This window comes from Suillus plorans (genome assembly GCF_016647745.1).
Source record: "Suillus plorans strain S12 chromosome Unknown HD556scaffold_65, whole genome shotgun sequence".
Lineage (NCBI taxonomy): Eukaryota > Fungi > Basidiomycota > Agaricomycetes > Boletales > Suillaceae > Suillus > Suillus plorans.
This window is the reverse complement of record NW_024537449.1, coordinates 266,670-286,632: the sequence shown is the minus strand read 5'-3', so window position 1 is coordinate 286,632 and position 19,963 is coordinate 266,670. Positions and strand designations below refer to the sequence as shown.

The following is a 19,963-nucleotide window of genomic DNA, read 5'->3' as shown; positions in this document are numbered from 1 at the left end:
GGGACAGAGGTGAAGGTGAGATGGATGATACAGATGAGCCGGGCGTCCGGTGTGCGAGAGGTGAAGGCGAGATGGATGATACAGATGAGCCGGATGTCCGCTGCGTGATAGAGGTGCAGGTGAGATGGATGATACAGATGAGCCGGAAGAGCGTTGTGGGATGGAGGGGGTATCTGGTGCATACAGAGTATACTAACCGGAGACGAGTGGGCCGGGGGATAGGGTGAATATATGATGTGGGTGGCATGATGCCTCATCCGGTGCATACAAAGTATATTAACCGGGAATAAACATCCGGTCCGTCTCATATATACATCCGGGTCTATACCCATACAGTACGTCTATGATATCAAACGAGATTGACAAGCAATATATGTGGCCCAATACATGGAGTTGCTAAATATCTACACGGTCATATTTTGCATACTCCGTGCTCGGAGTCCCAACAAAATTGTGGATGCTGTCTCGCATGTACCATGCAGTGACAATCCTGTTGCCCTCTTCCACGTTCATGTAATGTCTCACCAGTCGACATGATGAAGCCAATATTGAGCCAGAGTCGTAGAGAAACTTGATTCCAAGGTTCATGAAATCCATGATAACCGGGCGATAAACACCAGCAGTAGTCATGATATCAAATGCTGCCGGTCGACATTTAGGATCTCTATGAGGGGGTGTCCGGCGATTGCATATGATCGATACCACATTAAAAACGGATGTCCAGCGTTGAAGATGATGGTGCATCTCGTTCAACTCATATCTGGCAGCCCATTTACCAAGCCTGACTTGAGTTTCCATTCCGGCCCAATAAAGATCAGGGTGCATGACTCGAAGTGCAGCAGAGACAACGATACCGGACCTTTGAAGGGATGCTGTAATATTGTGACCGGCAGCACCTTTCAGTGCCGCTGATACCTCCGGCGAGAAGCCATCTTCCGGGTCAAGATTCGGGAAGCCATGTTTCTACAATACTTCCAACCAGAGATTTCAATGCATGTGGACCTGACGCACCTCTCTTCCTTGCTGAAACCATGCAGGAGATATATTGATGCAACCGGGGGTGATCATTCCATCTGGACTTGTATAGAAGTTTGACCGGTGGGTCCTCCATTGAGAAATCTTGCCTGATGTGATGCTATGCTTCAACAAACCACTCATGGAATGTGTGGCACCGTGAATATCTTTCTAAGTAATGCATCCGGGTAAGATAAAAGAACAACTGGAAATGGATAAAGGATAAAGGACCAACCATCATCATAGAGGTGAGTGCTCCAGGCAAATACCAGACAATGATTCTACCGCCAGAATCAATGACAACAGATGGTGTTGTCAAGAGGTGCTCCTCTTCAGGGGGGAATTTGTTCAAAAGAACCTCTTCTCGTGTCTCACTTCGACCGGATTCATCTTTGTCCAGGGCGTCATTGTATCTAACCATGTCTATTTTAAGATGAACTTTCTGCAGGTTAGTTGACCAGAACAGACAGGTGTGCCGGAATACATACCGGCGTTAGAGTAAGCAGTGGCCATCACATAGGCTAGCTGCTCCAAAGCAATACAAGTGTCGATATCCAAGAGTCCAAGGTCCATATCCTTTACCGGTCGGTGAAGAATTGTAGATGTGAAAATCTCATGCACCAATTCACCGGCAAGGTAGGTCTGGTACAAGGCCCAGTCAAGTGGAATTGTAACCATGGCTTGCCGAAACAATTAAGTGACAGGAAAGCACCACTGTTATATCCATTGGAAAAAATAGCCCCATATTCACACGACCTGATTGCATAGACAGACTCCATTTCCATTCAGGTAAATATGACGTGATGGTATAAAAGATTGGCAGGATACCGGCGGACATTGGGTTCTACTTTACTGTGAAGTGGATGCACTGTGATCTATATGTAACCGGTCAATGAGTGCCTGTGAGGATGACACAGCCCGTGTGATTTCATCAATCGGCCCAACCAATCCGGTCAACCTATCACTTGATCGCCTAAGATTCATCATCCTTGTCTGCAACATATCCAGCAACTCTCTCCCGATCGTTGTCTGGTGGCACGGCACACCAGATCTTGAACCAATTATATCCGGCGCATTATCCGGACCACGCACAATATATGGGAGAAGACCAGTTTTCACATGATCCGGCTGTAATAAATGGTGTGAGCATCTGGTGCATCCGGTGTTAACAAGATCTTATGGACTGACAAGGTGTGAAAAGTGCCATTCAACCAAATCCATAACATCTTGGACAGATGACTTGGGCAACATATCTGAAACCCTGCAACAACCAAGTGATTCCTTCCACCAGTCATTGAAGTAGTCCGGCATGTGAGCAATGTCATAGTCATCGGATTTGTTTGAATCTGCAGAAAGGCGCAATGCCCGGATATCCTGCAAAATGGCATTGACATCCGGTCGCCGATCAACCAATGTGTGAGCAGTCATGGTTGAGAGCACATCCTTGAGAAGTTGAGGAATAGTAGCTGACAACCGGGTGATAAAACATATATTGATGAAAGGTGTTGCAAAGGTCTATGTCAGAGAAAAGGATGAGGGCATGGGAGTATCGGCATGGCTGGCTCCCTACCTCCATCTCCCATTTCATCAGGGTGTAGAACGTCTCTGCATAACCAGGTATGGCAGTGGCAAAACTCTTGTCGACATACAGGCGCATGGCCAGCATCCGGGAATTGGCATAGAATAGGGCACGAGAGATATCTGCAGCTGTGATGTGATTGCCCTTGGCGGCAATGATGACTTGGTTGGAGGGGATGAGAGTTACAGTATTGTCCATGGAGAGGAATATGAGGCTATGGTGTGACCGGCACACTGGGAATATTTACATGCCAAACACAAGGGTATATTACCTCACAGGTCTTATCAACCGGTGACCACAATTATGTAACTAACCCGGCACCGGTACTTCTATCCGAACGATCATTTCCCGCAGAGCATCCTCTGCATATGCCGCTAGTTGTTCATATATTATCAACCGGTAATCACAATTATGCAACTAACCCGGAACTGGGACTTCTATCCCAACGATCATTTTCCGAAAAGCATCCTCTGCATGTGCTGCCAGCAGGTCATATATGTGAGATTGTCTGGCAGCATAACATGTATGTCCGGTGAGCCCTGCAGAAGTAGCATTGTGCATGTGACAGAGCCATTGCTTGGCTCTGTGGGTGAAGAAATTAATTGACCACTGCATTTCGTGTTTGACAAGAATAACCTCCTCATTCCAGCGATCGCGCAGTGCTTTTGTCCGGAGCCAATTAACCCGGTAAACTATAATTAGAACATGTGACCGACGACCTCATAATCAGAAACACTAGACACACATTCAGTCATCCAGTCATTTCCTGATGTGTCTCCCTGAACATCCAAGGACCAGAACCATGAAAGAGTGGTATCTCTCTGACCACGTGCATTTGGATCGGCCACCGCAGAGCTGGCTTTCAGGTCTTCTTTCTTCAAAGGAAGGTATTTCTTCAAGAGGTCGTGGTCAGGGAGTTTGGCCAGTTGCGACCGGCATTTCGAATATATACGAGCATGGAGATTGACTGCTGTTTCAACTGAGCGAACTCGAGTCCATGCCCTAGTAGATGAAGCCTGTGACTTGGCTGACCGGACAGTATTGCGGAATAAAACAGCTTTATCTCCTAAATGAACTCTAATGGCATGCAGTGCGTCATTGGCCTGACCTTCTCGGAGGGCAATTTCTTCTTTGATGAGATTGGTGAGACCTAACTCCCTGCACCTCACTGCACCAATGTTGGATGGTAGGGGTATGACAGTGAGCTCCGGTTGAAATATGGAAGCATTGTGTACGTCCAGATCAGGATTTTGATCTTCGTCAAAATCGGAGTAATCTTCACAATCATCCAGTGAGTTACAAACAGTAACCAGACAATCCGGATCATTGACATTGACTCCAACTCCGAGATAAGTAGGTGACATCTCAAGAAAGCTCGTGATCTGAGTGTGAAGCTTATCCCGGCATCGAGCCACTCTCAACAGTTGCATGTCCGTTGGGTGCATTCGCAAACTTCTCACATCCTTGCAGAGAGATATTTGCGATTCCTCTATGGTAAGACCGGTTGCAAGCCAAGTGGCGGCTCCTCGTCGACCGGAGGGTTGATGACCGGATGTTCAGGGCGATTTTGAGCCTGCAACAGGCGCAATTCCTGCTGTTTCTTTGTTGGCGCTGCACGACCTCATGATCAGACCTACCGGACAGCCAATAAAAGTGGACACTTGCCTCTTTCCAACCGGACCTCATAGATGTCCATAGCCGTAGGATCCTCTGCTCTGTTTGCATGAGCCAATGCCTCCTCTGCCTTCCAAAGAACTACCATGTCGGGGTTGGCGGTCTCGTTAAGATTATCAAAAGCAAGTTTGCTTTCCGAAGCCCCCTTGATGGCCTCTTTGAATTTTCTGGACAGAAACTTAGCTACCGGACGTGCCATCCGGACATGAATTGTATGAGCGCCGACAACACACGCACATCTGGAGGTGGGTGACTTACTTATACGAATCATTTTCATGAAATTACAATCATTCATCTGATAATCCAATACCTCCTTGCGATGGGGAGTTCCCATGCCCCTGGCCGATGGAGATATTATATTCAAAGGTGCCCAGAGGGTTTCCATAATCTCTCCGTCTATCCGGCCGGTCCCATGGATAAAATTTGATGCATACCGGACAAAGCAGTTGTCTTGATGTCCATGTACATGCCACAAACCGATTCCAGGAATGATATCCATACCTATGGGGATGGAAAGATACATGCTGGAAGCGATCCGGTCCTTCAAATACTTGTTATACTGACAATTTATGTCGTAGAATGTGATGGCTCGAGAGATTCCGTCGGTCTTATAGTTGAGAGCTTGACTTAATGCATAGTCCATGTTCATCTGCCTGATTATTCCACGTAAGAGTTGTAAGATCATCCATTGATGTGACCGGATGCAATATGTACTGACCTTTCGCCTTTCTGAAAGTCAACCATGGAATGTGGGACAAAACATCCATGCCGTGCACATGCACATCCTCCTATACCGGTGGCTTCCAGCCTTTGCCGCGAGGCGTTTGCTTGATTTACTGCCCGGTGATTATTGCAATCCGACCTTTGGACATTGTCTTGAGCAATGGCCAAATGGCTCTTGTATCTTTCATCGGAGACCATGAACCCCAGACCATCCATTAATGATACTTCATCGGATGGATTCACCGGATGCATGTGCTCGGCTTTGAAATTGCCATCCATGACCAAATACCTAGTCATGAGCCAGGAAGGTGTATCGTCAGGCTGGGCGACTGTACTGGTAGACAGGTCCAAGTTTATACCCGGTTGCGGACATGCCGGACAAAATAGGGCAAGATCACCATCCTTTGGCTGGTCATCTTTGTGGGCAAATCCATGCCACTTGTAGAGCTTGCATTGTCGCCACTGCCTGGCAGCTCTCATGAGCTCTCTATAGCGATCCTACAGATATCGTTCTTTAATGACCAGAATGTGAAGTACAGAATAAAACCCAGCTCACCGGAACCATCAGTGGAAAGATGCTAGAGGTGAGTCTGCGAATTTTGCTGTAGTAATTCATGGCCGATGTACCGCACTCGAGATTGTCTAACAGAAAGTCGTCCAAGACAGCGAATGTGAATGCAGTTTTTGGTCTGGTGAAAGACGCCGGAAACAAGCCTGCTTGAAAGAGCTGTATGTCTCGGCTGAGAGCACTGGGGCATTGGCAATAACATATGGAAAGGGAGTGAACGCCGGACTTGTCTACTACAGTTATTGCCGGACGATCTGAGTCTCTGACCGGTTGAATGAAAGGTCCTTCCGGATAATCGTCATCTATATTGTCATCGGTATCTGACCACTGAAAGAAGTCTGATGAGTCATCGGTGCTGCTGGGACATGGAGTGCCGTCGTGAGCAAGGTGAATGTGCAGGCCAACTTTAATGAGTGAAGTTTCTTGAAAAAATGATCCGGTCCATTGACTGATGCGATGGAATGGATGTCTTTGATGTTGAATTCTGCAACAGTCTGTGCAAAAGAGTGGCTCATTGAAACAGCCATGACATCTATACACCCCATCCTTCTTGCAGACTGAGCAAAGTCGGTTGGCTGGTGGGGCTTCTCTGATCATGAGTGAATTTATGTAGTCCTTGAACTTGCATTTCCATTGCCGGAGATATGCATTCTGACTCTGTATGGTCCGGTCAGACCGGGGAAATGAAGATAACTGTTGCTTGCCTGGGATTTTGGAAATTTAGGCTGGGGGATGTTACCTTGGTCAAACTCAAAGTCAGCACCTTCATAGAGCAAGTGAGGCGACCCAGATTTATGCTTTGAGGGTGATTTTATTGGTGATGATGTTACCGACTTTGTTTTCCTAGCCCATGAATCTTTCACCCAAGATGACCTCGATCCCCTGGTTGTAGTTTTTTCCTTGAGCTTATACAGCTGAGGTAATCGTTTCTTTGTAGGAGGGGTGTATGTGATTCCCTTTTGTTTGGTATTTGCCATATTGACTGGAAAGGATCGGTGTGCTGTAAACTTGATGACTGGTAGCCTAGCACATGACTTCACTGCGGTGCCTTCCATCAATTCCAGTTTCCGGGGATTTTGAACCGTCGAGATTACCACATTTTCCCTTCTTAGTCATTGAACTACCCAGTCATCAAGGGACCAATTGATCCGGTGTTGTTCAGACTCCGAATGGTTTGACCGGTCGGGATTACCACATTGTTCCTGTGATCTCACCGAAGATCTTGCAATGTCACCTGTATGGGATATATTAAGGTTGGAGTCACTGAGGTTGCCATAGTTGCATGACATCACAAACACCGTAATCCTCCCATTAACCCGAGTCGCATGGATTTCATGTTCAAGTTACATGACAATTGACTGGATAAAGTACATCGACCGGAGGTTACATTTCAATGTTTAAATACTTCTTTCTAGCCAGCATTCTGGATTGTTGGCTGTAGAACAATCATTCAGGTAATTACGAGGGTTCGGCAGCAATATATACTTCTTTCGATTAGATTATTGACGAGTCTGGCAAAGTCAATACATTGATTAAACTTTAGTCGAGGGCACTGGCATTGCAAAACATGCTCTGAGAGAACAGTTCAAACCAAATAACCAACTCTAGAGACAAACAGGCTTCTGGTTTGATCTTCAGGACACCGGCTGTTAATGTCCACATTCATGCTGGCCTTCAAAGTCATTTGTGATTATACTTACTTGAGCAAGTTGTGGAATATGATTGCACAGGGCGGTATCCAGTATTTGAGGGCTGTATGCTGCCCATATACTATATAATACAGGTCTAAGTCCATATGCTTTTACAGTTCTACATTCTATGAATCAGAAACACATAGGATGTTGAGGGATTCATACCAATGAACGAGTATTGGACAATCCTTTGTTCGGTTTGCAGTCACGTACATCGGTTATGTAACCTATTACTGTGAGATACACATGCATCCTTTCTTCTATCAAGACGTCCACTGCTCCTCAACTACTTTGCCATGCCCCGGTCCAACTCATCAGTCGATAGCCCAAAAAAGACCAAGCAGAAGAAATTAACCGATGAAGAGGTGCTGGTCTTGAAATCCCACCTAGAAGAATGGAAGGAAGCAGCTGCCAACGATAGAAAAAAGATTCTGAAGGCCGTCATAAAAGAGGCCAAGGTGCATGCCCCTGCTATGGATGACCGGTCATTGAAGAACAGGAAATATGTGAGCAGTAGAACTTTAAATTTATACATGATGACCGACTTATATCATGATGTATCAAGACGTACCGGGACTGGTTATATAACCGGAGACCTGAAAAGACTCGAGAAAAGAAAGCCAACAAGTTCGGTCAGAAATGGACTTCCCGGTCGGTCATAGAACAACTGCGCAAGGAGGAGATCATTGAAAAGACCGGAGCAATGCCAGGATCGAAGAAATTTATTGAAAGATATCAGACAACACTCACTGCAGTGGTGGCCAGTCTATCTAAAGAGGAGCTGGAGGAGGCTCAGAACACTGCGATTGAGTGGTCTGCCAAGGCTCCTCCTGCAGCTGTTCAGGCGGACTTTGCAAAGAAGAAAGCACCCGGTATGATGAAGGATCTGGCAACAAAGTTGTGGAAGCAGGCCGGTATGAGAATTTTCATATTGTCAGCATGGAAAACAGAGGAAGACGAAGTCCGGATCAATGGGTGAGTTCCGCTTCACACTCAACCGGTAAAGATATACTGATCCGGTTGAAAGAATTGACTTCAATGAAAAGTTGGAGGGGAATAGTTATACCGATACGAAGGACTGGAAGTCCATGTTATCGGAGTGGAATGCCTATGCTGGTGAAGAGTTTGGTGAGCTTCTGTTTGAAAATCTTGCGCCATTCAGTCAAGTACTTATCTGACCTGGGGTGATACCAGACGTTGACCTGAATAATGATGACGATGATAACGAAGAGGAGGTGAAGAAGAGCAGGAAGAAAGGTGGAAAGAAGGACGATTATCCTTTGGAGGTGGATAGCTATGGGCTGCCGGTCATACCGGACGTCACAGAGCTTAACCTAGAGAGCAAAAAGCGTCTTATAAGGACTTTCCTCACAAAGCACTACAGTCAGTTTCACAAATGATGCATCTGGAGAGTTGATCTGCTGACCAGCAATTTTTCAGGATTGTGCAGCCAACAACCAAAGGCGTCTGTTCCTTGGGCCTCAGTCAGGATGGCTCAGGGTGACTTTATTGCAGCCAAGTTTTTACCTACCGGCTGGAGGCTCGACGATCCATCAAAGATTCGGCTGGCTGATGCTGACCGGCTGTTAGAGTTGTGGTGTCAAAGACAGAAGGACCAGGTTCGCCCAACCTTTGAATTTAAAGGCTGGGAAGGCGATGATAAGACAATGAGAGAACCGGCAGAGATAATCTCTGGCAATGGTTCTGATGCGAGACCCAGGGTTCCAGTGAAAAAGTCCACCGGAAGGCGCACCAGGGGGGTGGAACCGGTGTCTAGTAGTGAGGATAAGGACAAGGATGATGAAGATGAGGAGAAGGACGACGATCACTATCACGATGACAACCTCCAATCACCACCACCAAAGTCAAAATCTATCAACAATCGCCCACCGGTCAAGAAATCCATACCTGTCCCACCACCACCTTCAAAGGCAAAACGGGCCAATACGGTCCGCAGCACTAGTCCGGCGTCAGAGGAGGAAGATACTCGCCTACCAGTCAAGAAATCCATACTGGTCCAACCACCACCTTCAAAGGCAAAACGGACCAATACCGTCCGCAGGGCTAGTACAGCTTCAGAGGAGGAAGATACTCGCCCACCGGTCAAGAAATCCATACTGGTCCCACCACCACCTTCAAAGTCAAAACGGACCAATACCGTCCGCAGGGCTAGTACAGCTTCAGAGGAGGAAGATACTCGCCAACCGGTCAAGAAATCCATACCGGTCCCACCACCACCTTCAAAGGCCAAGCGGACCAATACCGTTCGCAGGGCTAGTACAGCTTCAGAGGAAGATACTCGCCCACCGGTCAAGAAATCCATACCTGTCCCACAACCAACTTCAAAGGCCAAGCGGACCAATACCGTCCGCAGCACTCGTCCGGCTTCAGAGGAGGAAGATACTCGCCCACCGGTCAAGAGATCCATACCGGTCCTACCACCACCTAAATTAAAATCATCCCAAAAGAGGGGTAGGGTTGCTCCCATTCAATCTGATTTGGAGTCGGATGGTCCGCCACCAGTCAAGAAATCAAAGCTGACTGCAAGTGGAAGGGGACAGGCAGAAGACAACACCAGCACCGGTTCTGCACAATCAACCGGTAATGATGACAATGATCCTCTGCCTTCGCAACATCTTTCTAGAAGTCGTGCATTTGGCCCTACATCAGGTGTCTATGCCAAGAATAAAACTAACAAAGCACCGGTGCACAAACCAACACCCCCTGCCCCAAGAAGGGACTCCGGCAAGAAAGCCAAAGCATCTGAAGCACAGACAACCAATCCAGAGCCAAAGCGCTCTCATAGAAGTACAAAGGCCTCTTATAAAGCTCAGTATATGCAATCGTAGTAATTTGGATCGTTGTAAGCAAGTATTCTAGTGATAGGTGTAGATAGCATTTGACTATAAATATATACTTCACGTTGAAAGTCGAGATATCGACATCAGTTGACATGCCAACAATAACTCTTGTGTACAGTCAAGAACTTGCTCTCTAGCAAAGGCTTCGTCCGGCGACATTGCATTACCAGCCCGGTCAATCTGCAACCGGTGCATTGCCTCGCGCAAATCACCTACAGCCCGTTGAATTACATATCCAACTGGATCCTGTCGACTGACGGCGACTAAGTTTAAATGATCAGAACAATCTCGGGAACAGCAAGAAGGCTTACAAGACTGATCCGAATCAACACGTACCGGATCCATCTCGAAACCCATATCTAAAGGGTGTTCTTCCGGTGAAATATTAGTCCCTTTATCAAGCGAATCATCTGCCAGATATGTGCCGAAGCCCATGTCAAGAGCCCCGTCTTCTAGTCAAATATCGTTTCAAATGAGTGTCAATTTATGAGATGTAGATTCCAGCGACATGCCTGTGTTGCCGGCCGGATCACAGAGGTCAATATCAAAGCCCAAATCAAGCACATCTTCATCATCCGGCTGTGGAGGAAATCCCAAATCCAACATCTCACCATTTGACCGGTCATAATCAGACAAGGTGGGAAATTGCATATCCAACATGTCTGATTGTTGTTGGTCGTGGTTGTCGGTCATCTGGTCATAATCTGACAAAGGAAATCCCAGGTCCAGTGACCGGTCGTCATCTGCCGGTTCAGAGTTCATCTTCAATCTTTTACCGTCTTGCAACCCATCATGGGCTGACAGGACATCTAGATCTTTAAAATTCATATCAATTGTCCTTACCATCGCTTAGCATGAGATGAACTCACATTCACCCATGCTTGAACAAACCATGAAAGGGTTGTAGTAAGTGCGCTCCTCTCTCCCTGGCTCCAAGATGCTATGAACTGGGATGCCGGATAATATCAACCGGTACGTTGTGGGAGGTGATGGTTTCTTACCTACATCCTCACTAGATACATGTAGATTATGCTGAGCAATCGCCGATGATCGCATCCTTCTTTTCTTCTGGAATGGGTCGTACAAATCCATGGACTTCATGATATCACTGGAAGAATCATGTTCTACAGAAGGCTGTGACCGGATGATGTACTCACAGGTTGGTTGGCAACAATTGATTACTGATGACGTGTCAACAATGAGACATTTATATCTAAAAATAGACTGACAACAATGAGGCGAACAATGGACTCGGATATGTCCGAGTCGGCCCGGCTAGCCGGTGATTGAAAATTTTATAAGTGTTGTTGTTTTACACGTCTCTTCCGGGTGACTTGTCCACTAGCTCTATTGTAATCGTCTCACTATCATGTCTTCTCAATCTGCTTCTGCTGCGGCTGCCAACCAGGCTCTCATCGCTCTTGTCGCCCGGCTCGATGACATGGTTCAAGATGTTCTCCGGTCGCAGTCTCAGGATGAGAAAATGGAGTTGAGCCACGAGATTGCTCGTGAAGTGGTATGTTTGTCGTCCTGTCGGTTGCCTGTATTGATACTAGGGTCCCAGAATGTCGCGATTCGTTCATATGGGAGGGACGCTTCATATGTTCCCCCTGGCCTGCTGTCACTTGCAGCTGAGATCTTTCGCGCTCAGAGGCGCACCTCACAATTGGTGGTAGTACCGGATTGGAACCATCTTGGTAACAATCAGGATATGTGCATGAAGCATCCATTGTACAGTAAGACATTGGGTCATGCACCGCCTGCTTCACCTGCAGCTACTGGTAAGGATATTCCTCCTCATGCAACCTGTACTCACACCTGTGACTGCACTAGCTCCTGCATCTGCACCTGCACCTGCACCGGTACCTACTCCTGCACCGGTACCTGCCCCACCACCGGTACCTGCCCCACCACCGGTACCTGTTCCAGTACCGGCACCGGCCTCTGCACCGACACCGGCACCACGCATCAGCATTCGCATACCTAAAGATGTGCCACCCGGTGGGACAGCAACAGCCGGGACATCAACAAACCGGAAACACCGGCTCAGCAGCCCCCCTTTGCCCCGTGTCAACCGGGCCCGGAAGCCTGCACCAAAGTCGAAGGCAATTTTGTCTGACACTGACACTACCGACAATGACAAGGCAAAGGCAAAGGGGAAGGGGAAGGGGAAGGAGAAGGGGAAAGGGAAGGCAAAGGCACCGGAAGATCATGGCGATGAGGATGGCGAGGGGATCGATGTGGATGATCTTCTGGACGTTGAGGTGTGTTTGTTTCTTGAGATATTCAACGTTACTAATGCAACAAGCAGCCCCGGAAATCAACTCGTCAGGCTGTCATCGTTGTCAAAAAGAAGGGCAGTGCGTCGAAGGCAAGTCAGCGGGTTGTGATTCAGGACGATGAAGAGGATGAATTGGAGGATGAGGATGATGATACACAAGGCAGGCCAAAGGCAAGTTCATTATTTTACTTCACATTTACCGGTCTATCACTCATCACGATGCAGGCCACTGTCAGACCAGGGAAACGGCAAAAACTGGTAGGATTTGCTTGTCATAGCACAGGTGATATACAACGCTAACATTATTGAATAGTCCATGCAGCCCAAGGGCAAGGCCACCAGCAAGGGCAAAGTGCCAGAACCAGTGTGTCTTCCGGTCAATGCCATGCTTCACCATACTAATTCTCCATAGCCCCGCGTTGATGAACCCCATCCGCCTTGTGATAGATGTCTGGCCAAGAATGTCGAGTGTTTCCCCCGATTGACGAAGAAAGGCGAGATCGCCTCGACTTGCTCATTGTGCTATCTGTGGAAGATGGCATGCATCCGGACTAACACAGAGAGCGCACCCACCACCTCTGCCAACACCATTACCCCCATCACCGTCACTGCACCACCTGCAGTCGCAGTAGCCACTCGCTCCAAGACCATCCGGTCCAAAGCCACCGGAGAGAAGATGAGTGGGAAATCCAAGGCGAAAGGCAAGTCTTTTGTTTCCGGTTACTTGTCCATTCTGATGTATTCTTGTAGGCAAGGATATCCGGCACCCAAGTCCTATCGAAGAGGAGGACAACGTCGATGATGTCCAGATGGTTGCTGCCGGCGGTTCTGCACAACAACCGGCCCCTTTGGCATCCGCACACGATTTCCCTCCTGATCATTGGGTGGAGCCCGGCAATGATGAGATGCCACCTTCATCACCGGCCATGGCCTCGGAGGACAATATCCGGTTCTCGCCGTTACCGGTCGTTTTCAACCATCCCTCTCCTGTCTCTCCTTCCAGACCTGGTCATTCCGCCCAATACCCTCTCTCTCATGATGAGATGGAGGCCATGTTGGCCCAAATTCGCATCGAGATGGAGGAACTGCGCACACACGATCGAATGGAAATTGACGTCCGGCATGATCACTTGGAGAATCGCATGGACATCGCCGAGGCATCTGATAGCGCCATGTCCATGCAGATTGATGACATAGGGCGGGATATGCGTGTGCAGAAGGGACTCCTTGCTGAGTGCACGGCTGAAGTAAGAGGTATTGTCAGGTATCTGAGGGAGCAAAGATCTACTCAGGTCACAGCATCAACTCCACCGGCATTTAATCCACCCCCCATGACAGCCCATGACCCATCTATCAGTGCATTTGCTCGCACTGTGACCAACAATGTGTTCACTCCGGATGTCTCTTGGATGGGTGCCCAGACCGGTGGTGATATGTTGGGTGATACTGCAGATGGATCACCGGTCGCAAGGCACAACCGGGTGCCATCCAATTCCACCATCATCCCTTCACTGACCATGAGGGAATCCGGCCCATCTGTTCCTCCGGTTGGTGCACCACCTGTGCAATCTCCTATTCTCCCGGTCGCCGGGCCATCAAATGTGCCGGCTGATGCCCAGTCCGTCTCAGCTCCTTTGCCACGCCCGCGCTTTGGACCTCTATCGCACCAAGGTCGGTCAGTGAGTGCTAGGTATCCAAGCAAGCCTTCCGGTGACGGGCCGACATAATACTAGTCTATATCATTCATGTTTTCGTATGTACTAGTTGTCTACATTGTGTTGTCAAGCTCTGGTGCTTTCAATGTTGAAGACAATGCATCATATAATCGCACAACCTGCATTTTAGTAGTGAGAATGTTGCTATACTGGATGGTATTTCCATCATTGTATATCACACAACGCCCTTCCGGCTCATGTGTATCATCCATTTCACTCAATCACACAGCGGACATCTGGCTCATCTGTATTATCCATCTCGCCTTCACCTCTTGCACACCGGAGGTCCGGCACATCTGTATCATCCATTTCACCTTCACCTCAATCGGACAGCCGACGTCCGGCTCATCTGTATCATACATTTCACCTTCACCTCTCGCACACCGGAAGTCCGGCTCATCTGTATCATCCATCTCACCTTCACCTCTCGCACACCGGAAGTCCGGCTCATCTGTATCATCCATCTCGCCTTCACCTCTCGCACACCGGAAGTCCGGCTCATCTGTATCATCCATCTCACCTTCACCTCTGTCCCACAACACTCTTCCGGCTCATCTGTATCATCCATCTCACCTTCACCTCTGTCCCACAACACTCTTCCGGCTCATCTGTATCATCCATACCGGCAAATATTTCCATTATCCACCGGGTGGAATATCATGAGGCCCACCTGTCTCCATTTCACCCGGTACCCCCGGCCCACTCGTCTTCCATTGTGCTTCAAATACCGGCCCACTCGTCTCCATTACACCCTTACCCCCGGCCCACTCGTCTCTATTGTACTTCACATACCGGCCCACCCGTCTCCATTGCACCCCATACCCCCAGCCCACTCGTCTTCAATTGTACTTCTCATCCCAGCCCACCCGTCTCTATTGTACTTTGCATACCGGCCCACCCGTCTCCATTGCACTTCATACCCCCGGCCCACTCGTCCCCATCATACCCATCTCCCTGGCCCACTCATTTACATTGCACACCATTCAGCCGGCCCACTTGTCTCTATAGCTCATTGCATTCACTACTATTTACATAGATATCCTATATAGTACATTCCTATACTACCATCTACACTATATACCACCGGCCCATCCGTTTGCAACAGGTACACACAACCCTGCAGCCCACTCGTCTACCATGGTACAATTGTTGCCATGGGCCCACATGGGCTGGCCCGCCTCTATTGCTACATTGTCACCCTCAGCTGTCCGTCTAATACGGGTATAAGTTACTGTACTATGTGAAATATTTGGAAAAATTGACATGACAAACTCGTTTTTTCAGACGCGTATACACCCCGATGACATCAAATACACGGCTATCGATACACCTAGAGGTCTTCACGAGTGGACCGTAATGCCACAAGGCGGAAGGAATGCCCCTGCGACCCACCAACAGAGGATGTTCATCGCGCTGAAAGGACTCATCGGAAAAATCTGTCACGCTTACCTCGATGACATCATCATTTGGTCTCAGACGGTCGCGGAACATGTACACAACGTGAGGCTTGTCCTGGACGCGTTACGGAAAGCAAGTCTATTCTGCTCACCAAAGAAGACCGCCTTGTTCTGTACCGAGATCGACTTCCTGGGACACCGCATATCAGCGTCTGGGATCGAAGCAGATGCTTCAAAGGCAAAACGTATTCTCGACTGGCCGGTACCAAAATCTACAAACGATGTCAGGTCTTTCTTGGGGCTCGTCAGGTACCTGGACCAGTTCCTACCACACCTTGCAGACTATACTCGACTTTTGACGCCACTGACAACGAAATCAAGCGAGCTCGAGTGGCCCGGCTGGTCCGAAGGGCACCAAGAAGCTTTCGACGCCATCAAACGACTGGTAATTAGTCGTGATTGCCTCACCACCATCGATCACGATAACCTTGGAGAAAACAAGATCTTCGTGACATGTGACGCCAGCGACTGGCGAACAGGTGCGATGCTGAGTGTCGGACCTACACCCCAAACGGCTCGGCCTGTGGCATTCGATTCGATGCAATTGCGCGAAGCCCAATTGAACTACCCGGTACACGAAAAGGAACTGTTGGCCATCGTTCGTGCGCTCAAGAAATGGCGCATCGAGTTGCTAGGAACACCTTTTACAGTGTACACAGACCACAGAACTCTGGAAAACTTCATGACACAGCGGGAATTGTCGCGACGACAAGCGAGATGGCAAGAATTCTTCGGACAATACGATTTCAACATCCAATATATCCGCGGGGAGGACAACACGGTCGCAGATGCACTATCACGGCTGCCCCCAGACGACAAGACACCTTTATATGTGCGACAAACGACACACATGCCTGCTGCCATCGGTGATCGCATCAAACCATTGGCTCTAGTCCTGTCCGTGACGCCAGACGCCTCGTTGCTGAAGGACGTCAAGACAGGATACCTAGAGGACCCTTGGTGCGTTAAACTCACCAAACTTGTTGACTCCTTGCCAGGTCTACAGCGCCGTGATGGTCTACTATATCTCAACGACCGATTGATCGTGCCCCGTGTGACACACCTGCGGGAGACGATATTCCGCCTCGCGCACGACCAATTGGGCCACTTCGGGGCGGACAAGTCCTATGCGGCTATACGCGACTCATTCTACTGGCCAAACATGAGACGGGACCTCGAAGAAAGCTACATACCAGGCTGCCCTGATTGCGCCAGGAACAAGAGTCGAACGACACGACCCGCCGGACCCTTACATCCCCTGCCTGTGCCGGACGGTCGAGGGGAATCGATCGCCATTGACTTCATAGGTCCTCTGCCCACCGAACAGGGGTATGATGGGATCATGACTATCACCGATCGTCTGGGCGCGGATATACGACTGGTCCCCTGCAGAATGAACATGAAAGCTCGCGAGGTTGCAAACCTATTCTTCAATCACTGGTACTGCGAAAATGGCCTCCCATTGAATATAGTGTCCGACCGTGACAAATTATTCACGAGTAAGTTCTGGAAGGCGCTCCACCGCCTAACTGGGGTAAAGTTAAAAATGTCAACTGCATATCACCCGCAGACTGACGGAGCAAGCGAGCGTACTAATAAGACAGTGGATCAAGCCCTCAGATACTTTGTAGACCGACATCAGACTGGATGGGTAAATGCACTCCCGCGCGTCAGATTCAACATTATGTCGACAACCAACGCCTCAACCGGCTACACCCACTTTCATCTACACCTCGGAAGAACACCGCGCCTGTTACCGCCACTGACGCCAGAAGGAGTACGGACAGTGCGCGAAGAGTTCCCAACAGACGTCACGAACGCCCTTGAGGCAATCATGTCCCTCAAAACGGACATCGCCGATGCACATGACGCTCTACTGGCTTCGAAGATACAACAAGCGCACGCAGCAAACACACACAGAGGTGACGAACCTTCGTTCAATGTCGGCGACCCCGTATATCTGTCAACGGCTCACCGCCGACGCGAATATCTCAATGGCGACAATAAACGGGTGGCCAAATTCATGCCTCGGTTCGACGGACCCTATACCATAGTATCTGCGAACCCTGAGTCGTCTACTTATACACTGGATTTGCCAGAACACACTAACGTTTATCCCACCTTCCATGTCTCAGAGCTCAAGCGTCATGTACCAAACAACGCGGAGCTCTTCCCTTCACGGGAACTTCAGCGTCCAGGACCGATTGTCACGACGACAGGGACTGAGGAATGGGAGATAGAAAGTATCATCGACAAAAGAACACGCGGACGCGGACGCCAGTACCTCATCCGTTGGCGCGGTTACGGTCCAGAAGCGGATGTTTGGGTGCCTGGACAAGAGTTAGAAGGAAGCTGCGTCCTAGAAGAATACGACAACAAGAGGTCTGACGAAAATAACCGATGAAACAACGTACGCAGAAGAAACCAGAAGACGCACCTCAGAACGCACCAGCAGAAAATCAAACGTCTCAGAAGACGCTCACCAACAAACATCGGACGTACGTCACAGCAAATTCTTCGGAGAATGAGAGGGTGTAAGCTGGGACGCTTATCACATGCTTACCGTATCACATCACGTGGACTTTCCCCATATATAAAACGCCCATTTGTATCACTTCACGCCAGACTCGGGTCTCCTACCTACCATCATCTGCTCTTCCATATAACGTTCTAGAAATACACAGTTTCGTCCTGTTACTTCGCCCGATCCGTTTAGTGTTCCCCGCCATTTCCCTGGCGAGGTTCCACATGGCTATGAAAAGCGTATGAAAGTGAACGCAATAAGAATCCAAATATCTGAAACAGGATATCAGAGAAAAGGGAGAGTTGGGTGGGTGACAAAGAATGTGAATCCGGAGCAAGAATAAGTATGAGGCCCAATACTAACTGAACTTGCGCTCCTGTCGAGCTCACAAATTGGAGTCGTCGATATCATTGGAGATGGAATCACTCTTCCTAGGTGTGATAACATGGTCCTGGACATCTGGAAAACCTTCAGCGGCAAACTGTGAGCTGAAGGAAATGTCATACCAGCCGCGATAACTTTAATCAAAGCATCATCTCGCTTGAGAATATGATTAAGATTGAGGTCTGAAAAACCTTTAGCGGAGAACTGTGAGCTGGAGGAAATGTCATACCATTGGCTGCAGCGTGTAGTGTCTTACCCACACCATAGCCAGCCCCTTTCTAGTGCGCCCGACAGATCACCACGCGGTGCACCAGCAAACTGAAGCGTGGAGCCGACGTTATTGACAGCATCACCGACCAGCTCGCCAGGGCTCATAGTAAACGGGGCAGCGAAAGCAACGCCGCAAACAATAGCGAGGGATGCGAGGAGAGTGAACTGCATTGTGAATATGGGGAAGCTAAGCACTTGTAGTCGAGGGCAGAAAACGATTGAAGAACAGAGGCCAAGGCGACTGTTTTTATACCTAGTATCGAGGTTGTGTATATTATTATCTGCGATCCAAATGGAAGAAATAACACTGGAGATAAACAAGGCAATAGCACAAAGAATTCCGACTCGGAGACTAAGCTGACTCCGCCCTGCGTGAATTTCGATTAGTATTCAAAACTTGAAGTTTGAAGCTTGAGGCTTGCCAAATATTGAGCTTCGGTCCACGATAAAGGTCATCCATGAGTTTTTCCAGTAGTTTGAACATCGACTCATACGAAGCGCCGTACTGCTTGGAAGCACACTTCAGGATTGATCTTCCGTCACTATTCTTCTTTATGTAACAATTGACCTGGGAAAACGGTGTTAGTGGAATGCACTAGTAGTGGAATGTAGGCCTAGACAATTCTAGGATGTCATTGTTATTGTCAGCCGTCCTCTTTACGCGAACCGTGAGGCCTAAACCTTCCTTGATTTGGCCACTACCGCGTCGGTTGAACCTTGGCATGGAAGACGTTCTATGTGACACTAGTATATTCATAGTTGGTTTAGAGGGTCACGAATAACGTACATAGCTGATCTTTTCCATCTGAAATGCACCGTTGGTGGATCCGCGAAGCCGAAGATAGTATGGTATGGTATGAATAATTTCAAAGTGAAAGATTGAGCCAAATTCAGGAACGAGAGGCGCGCGGAATACGATGTGACACAACGAGCATCACATCGAGGAAGGATAGCCCATGTGCATGATCCATGGGTCGAGCAATTGCTGATTCAAGTTGGGCAAGGCCACCATGAGGTACTCCGCATCGAATGCAAAGGATGTAGATTCTAGAGGTCGGAAAGAGGGTGGTGAGTTGCAGATAGACAGCGATGTGATAGGAGACTAGTGATGGATGTGGATGATGGATAAAGTATAGCTCGTTGAGTGATTGTTCGATAAAGAGGTATTCCGCGAGAAACCCGGTCATAAAGAAGAGGGCATGAAGTATCTATAAATAGCTCG

General features: G+C 48.6%; 10 protein-coding genes across 10 annotated transcripts; 4 read left to right on the top strand and 6 right to left on the bottom strand.

Annotated features, from left to right (window-relative positions):
- Positions 1-396: 396 nt before the first annotated feature.
- On the bottom strand, positions 397-1,435 carry HD556DRAFT_1244864 (uncharacterized protein; the record flags this gene model as incomplete). Its single annotated transcript, XM_041298484.1, has 3 exons — positions 397-932; positions 1,008-1,185; positions 1,250-1,435. 3 exons carry the CDS (start codon positions 1,433-1,435, stop codon positions 397-399), a joined length of 900 nt encoding a protein of 299 aa, XP_041155972.1.
- Positions 1,436-1,863: 428 nt separating this feature from the next.
- On the bottom strand, positions 1,864-2,791 carry HD556DRAFT_1447635 (uncharacterized protein; the record flags this gene model as incomplete). Its single annotated transcript, XM_041307311.1, has 3 exons — positions 1,864-2,142; positions 2,203-2,529; positions 2,585-2,791. 3 exons carry the CDS (start codon positions 2,789-2,791, stop codon positions 1,864-1,866), a joined length of 813 nt encoding a protein of 270 aa, XP_041155971.1.
- A 219-nt stretch (positions 2,792-3,010) lies between these two features.
- Positions 3,011-6,535, bottom strand: HD556DRAFT_1433971 (uncharacterized protein; the record flags this gene model as incomplete). Its single annotated transcript, XM_041305283.1, has 7 exons — positions 3,011-3,285; positions 3,339-4,115; positions 4,253-4,450; positions 4,526-4,888; positions 4,966-5,488; positions 5,547-6,262; positions 6,298-6,535. The coding sequence occupies 7 exons, from the start codon at positions 6,533-6,535 to the stop codon at positions 3,011-3,013; spliced, it is 3,090 nt and encodes a 1,029-aa protein (XP_041155970.1).
- Positions 6,536-7,545: 1,010 nt separating this feature from the next.
- Positions 7,546-10,098, top strand: HD556DRAFT_1311869 (uncharacterized protein; the record flags this gene model as incomplete). Its single annotated transcript, XM_041300585.1, has 5 exons — positions 7,546-7,755; positions 7,815-8,224; positions 8,277-8,377; positions 8,444-8,632; positions 8,690-10,098. 5 exons carry the CDS (start codon positions 7,546-7,548, stop codon positions 10,096-10,098), a joined length of 2,319 nt encoding a protein of 772 aa, XP_041155969.1.
- A 69-nt stretch (positions 10,099-10,167) lies between these two features.
- Positions 10,168-10,545, bottom strand: HD556DRAFT_1447631 (uncharacterized protein; the record flags this gene model as incomplete). The annotated part of the gene is made up of 2 exons (XM_041307310.1): positions 10,168-10,373; positions 10,422-10,545. 2 exons carry the CDS (start codon positions 10,543-10,545, stop codon positions 10,168-10,170), a joined length of 330 nt encoding a protein of 109 aa, XP_041155968.1.
- A 33-nt stretch (positions 10,546-10,578) lies between these two features.
- HD556DRAFT_1447630 (uncharacterized protein) lies at positions 10,579-11,211 on the bottom strand (the record flags this gene model as incomplete). Its single annotated transcript, XM_041307309.1, has 3 exons — positions 10,579-10,925; positions 10,980-11,057; positions 11,112-11,211. 3 exons carry the CDS (start codon positions 11,209-11,211, stop codon positions 10,579-10,581), a joined length of 525 nt encoding a protein of 174 aa, XP_041155967.1.
- Positions 11,212-11,479: 268 nt separating this feature from the next.
- HD556DRAFT_1447629 (uncharacterized protein) lies at positions 11,480-14,769 on the top strand (the record flags this gene model as incomplete). The annotated part of the gene is made up of 8 exons (XM_041307308.1): positions 11,480-11,626; positions 11,675-11,891; positions 11,944-12,374; positions 12,422-12,649; positions 12,705-12,755; positions 12,804-13,110; positions 13,142-14,062; positions 14,336-14,769. The coding sequence occupies 8 exons, from the start codon at positions 11,480-11,482 to the stop codon at positions 14,767-14,769; spliced, it is 2,736 nt and encodes a 911-aa protein (XP_041155966.1).
- Positions 14,770-15,783: 1,014 nt separating this feature from the next.
- HD556DRAFT_1213142 (uncharacterized protein) lies at positions 15,784-16,032 on the top strand (the record flags this gene model as incomplete). The annotated part of the gene is made up of 1 exon (XM_041296606.1): positions 15,784-16,032. A coding segment is annotated over one exon (249 nt), but the record flags the coding sequence as incomplete, so codon positions are not given.
- A 1,215-nt stretch (positions 16,033-17,247) lies between these two features.
- On the top strand, positions 17,248-17,583 carry HD556DRAFT_1216290 (uncharacterized protein; the record flags this gene model as incomplete). The annotated part of the gene is made up of 1 exon (XM_041296692.1): positions 17,248-17,583. A coding segment is annotated over one exon (336 nt), but the record flags the coding sequence as incomplete, so codon positions are not given.
- Positions 17,584-18,334: 751 nt separating this feature from the next.
- Positions 18,335-19,434, bottom strand: HD556DRAFT_846821 (uncharacterized protein). Its single transcript, XM_041311812.1, has 5 exons — positions 19,423-19,434; positions 19,164-19,365; positions 18,728-19,109; positions 18,594-18,627; positions 18,335-18,546 (listed from the first exon to the last, which is right to left on the bottom strand). The coding sequence occupies exons 2-4, from the start codon at positions 19,231-19,233 to the stop codon at positions 18,612-18,614; spliced, it is 468 nt and encodes a 155-aa protein (XP_041155963.1). The 5' UTR covers positions 19,234-19,365; positions 19,423-19,434; the 3' UTR covers positions 18,335-18,546; positions 18,594-18,611.
- Positions 19,435-19,963: the final 529 nt, after the last annotated feature.

Excerpts from the sequence above, each read along its gene's own strand:
- HD556DRAFT_846821 (XM_041311812.1), bottom strand. The coding sequence starts at position 19,233 with ATGAGTCGATGTTCAAACTACTGGAAAAACTCATGGATGACCTTTATC. Across the intron at positions 19,110-19,163 it reads GGACCGAAGCTCAATATTTG|GGCGGAGTCAGCTTAGTCTC; the intron begins GCAAGCCTCAAG and ends AAATTCACGCAG.